This window comes from Poecilia latipinna, unplaced genomic scaffold, assembly GCF_001443285.1.
Source record: "Poecilia latipinna isolate Pla-1442-1.1 unplaced genomic scaffold, P_latipinna-1.0 Scaffold541, whole genome shotgun sequence".
NCBI lineage: Eukaryota > Metazoa > Chordata > Actinopteri > Cyprinodontiformes > Poeciliidae > Poecilia > Poecilia latipinna.
The window spans coordinates 98,549-101,860 of record NW_015113157.1 but is presented as its reverse complement, the minus strand read 5'-3'; the positions used below and the strand labels follow the sequence as shown (position 1 = coordinate 101,860).

The window sequence follows — 3,312 nt, the reverse complement described above, 5'->3', positions numbered from 1 at the left end:
GGTTTTTGTTTATTAAAATTTCAAGCGAAGGAGGCGCCCAAGGGCCCCCAAGGTGGGGGGCCCAAAAAAAAAAAAAAAAAAAAAAAAAAAAACTGTCTACGCAGTAACATTCGCTCACTTCTAGTCATTCAGCAGGCAGTAAAAGACTACCAATGCCACAGATAAATAGAAAGGGGCCAGAATTGTGCATCCCAAGGTCAGATCCATTTTTCTCTCCTGAGAGCTTTTGCTCTTTTTTTTTTGTCCCCTTGCTTTTATAATGATTAGCAGCACTGCACAGACGCACTGTTGCCGTAGACTTCCTTTAGTCTAGTGCCTCCAAGATGCTTTTCAATGTCGCTAATTCCGTTTTTTTTTTCTCCCTGCCTAAACCAACGGCATTATTATTTTCTCTTCTTTAGTATCTATCCAGAAATGGAATAAGTGGCATCACGCGTGATAATTTTAGCTTCAGTGCAAAGATAAGGGTTGGTGACTTCTATGAAGCCAGAGAAGGACTCCAGGTGACTGCCTTTCATCTCTCTCTCTCTCTCTCTGTCCCTGATCCCTGTTCATCTTTTCATCCAGCTGCCGTCAAAGCTTCGTGCAGCAGTCACTGTCACTGATAGGAATCAGCCTAAACCCTCAGTAGTCCAGGTTCATAGGCTTCTCACTGTGCATGAAGAATGTAATAATCAGTTGACATTACTTCCACAGGTGACCAGTGATATGTTACAGTTCTGTGAAAAAGTCTTCATCCACTCCTCTTTCTTTTTTTCTTTTCTTTTTTTTTTTTATTTTGTACTATATGATCCAGACTTTCTTCTAATTGTTTAAAACCCTCTGAATGATTGGCTTCATTTGAGTCTTTTCCTTTAAACTTAAATTTTAAAATAACCTTTCTGCTATTAGTCAGTAGTTATTTTGTTTTAGGAGCAGAGGAGTTGTCACACCATGCGCTACAAGCAGATGCTTTAAAACAGGGTGTTATTAACATTTTATATTTGCAATTAGCATTGTTCCCAGTAGACTGCCAGCACGTTCCATCCTAGACAGAAGTTGAATGCTTAAAAGGATACAACAGCGCAACTTTACCATAACCCATTTAGCCTTCTTGTCTGCTGGCTGACTTGCCTTGCAGCTGGAATAAACCACAGACATGTTGAGGAAAACATAGATTACATTTAAACAGCTTCTTATATTTCAACACCTCACTGATAATGAAAATGGTTGAATTTTTCTTGCCTCTAGCAGTGTCTACACCAAACAGTGTTTGTTGTCAGTTTAGCCTTACATATGTTGTTCTTACTGATCAGATAAAAATCTATTTTTACAATTTTGATAAGCTGATCACTGGTCAGGGCCAGTTGAGGTTATAATCTTCCAGAGACTCCTGTCACTCTATGATATTTCTTGGTGCACTCCTATTCATTTTCAGTTCAATCCGAATACTTGGCTAATTTAAAAAAAGTTGTTAAATTCTTTAGTCCCTTACCACTGCTATATAAATCACTCACACACAGCAAAACACCTAAGCTGTAGGGAATGATACCTAATAAATATTCTACACTGTTGAATTTATTCATACCCCTTTCAACACATTTTCATGTTATATTAGCCACAAATCTTAGTGTATTTTATTTGGTTCTTGCATAACAAACCAGCACAAAGTAGCACACGGGCTGAACACAAACCCGTGCTACATTTTGTCAGACTTTCATTAGTCGAAGATTGTGAAAGCCATTTATCTTTTTTTTTTTCTCTTTCACTTCACACTTATATGCTAACCTTTTGTTGGTCTGTCACATAAAATCCCAACATGTTACACCAAGGTTTGTGGTTATAAAGCTACAAAATGTTACAAAGTTAAACAGGTAGGAAAATTTTCCTAAGAGAAACTGTATATGCACAAAACTATATGTTTTGTGCATATACAGTTCCATTGTAGCTGTATAGTAGCTGCATTGTAGCTGTATAGTATATCCACACAGGTCACACTATACCTAACCAGGTTTTGGTTTAAAGTAATCTTTAATTTTTACTGTTAACTATTTGGAGACTTGAATTTTTGGAGGGAGCAAAACATTAGAGCGATGGTATGAGAGCCTTGCTGTAATATCAATAAAGATATTGATATTACTTGCAATTTTTAAATTGAAATCTAAATTAAAAACCAAATAAAAGATGTGGGATATGTTAATTATTGTGACATGGATACATATTTTACAGTGTTTAATTATCCATTTCTTATTTCTATCGGTAACAATTGTCTTGGTTGTATAAAAAATATTTTTCATTTATTTCTACCTGGAGTATAAATAATTTTGGGCTTGAATTGTTTTTATGAAAACTAAGTAAAAGAGCAGCTATTGTTCAAAGGTCTTTAAAAGCCTTGCAGAAAGCTTGTACAATGATTGATCAACGCTACTTGAGTAAAGCATAAAAAAGTCTTGCTTCTTGGATTCATAATTCAAAGAAAGAAGGTGTGGGTAAAGACTTTGTGCGCAGTACTCTGTGTCTATGATGTAATGAGTGAAACAAGAAAGTAGGTGTGTGTGTGTCATTTGAAGCATAAATTAAAAAAAGGATTTACTTAGTACATTCCTGAAGGAAAGGGAAACAGAAGGGATCAAATGTAATAGTTTTTTTCTTTTTACATTATAAGTATATTATAATATTTTCATATATATACAAAAGCAACAGCTAGTCCTTAGTAATATAACAGTTTTCTTTGTTAAACAAAGTTAAATACTAAAAGAATGGATTTATCTGCTTAAGCTCACTTTGTCCTCCCCATTGTTTGTTTTTCCAGGGTTTGCAGTGGAGCCTGTTGAAGGAAGAAGAGGTCGTTCCTCGAATTTTGGCCATGGAGGGTCGCAGGGGTCGTCCTCCGAACTCAGAACGGCAGCTAGCAGGAGATGTTACCAAAGCTGGTCGACGGAGGAAAGGACGCCCCCCCAACGTGGGCGATCAGCTCGTAACAGAAGGGCCCAGCCCCAGTGAGGTCAAACTTCTGCGCAAGCTGGAAGCTCAAGGTGAGAACAGGAAATGAGCCCTGATGTTGATGGAGAAGTTTCTCTATCTGTATCAGCAGCATTTTTATTTTATTTTTTAATAGATATTAGTTAGTTTTCAAAGGATGTGGATAAGAGTTGGAATCCTGCTCATGCTTTGTTCCATTGAAGAAAAAGAAAAGTACCTTTTTGAAAAAACAACCTACTTCTACTTTAATTACCGAATTAAACATACCTTTTATTAACCCCACATTTTTGTATGAAAATAGTTTTTTATAAGTCTGAGGTTACATTCTGATCTTAAATGTTGTATTTTCAT

General features: G+C 36.2%; 1 protein-coding gene across 1 annotated transcript in view; it reads left to right on the top strand.

The window, feature by feature from the left end:
- The window catches only part of baz2ba (bromodomain adjacent to zinc finger domain, 2Ba), a 37,925-nt gene that overhangs the window by 16,574 nt on the left and 18,039 nt on the right, over nucleotides 1-3,312 (top strand). Inside the window, exons 11-12 of the mRNA XM_015041180.1 lie at nucleotides 402-503; nucleotides 2,792-3,025. Of these exons, the coding sequence (XP_014896666.1) occupies nucleotides 402-503; nucleotides 2,792-3,025 (336 nt within the window). The remainder of the gene's footprint in view (nucleotides 1-401; nucleotides 504-2,791; nucleotides 3,026-3,312) is intronic.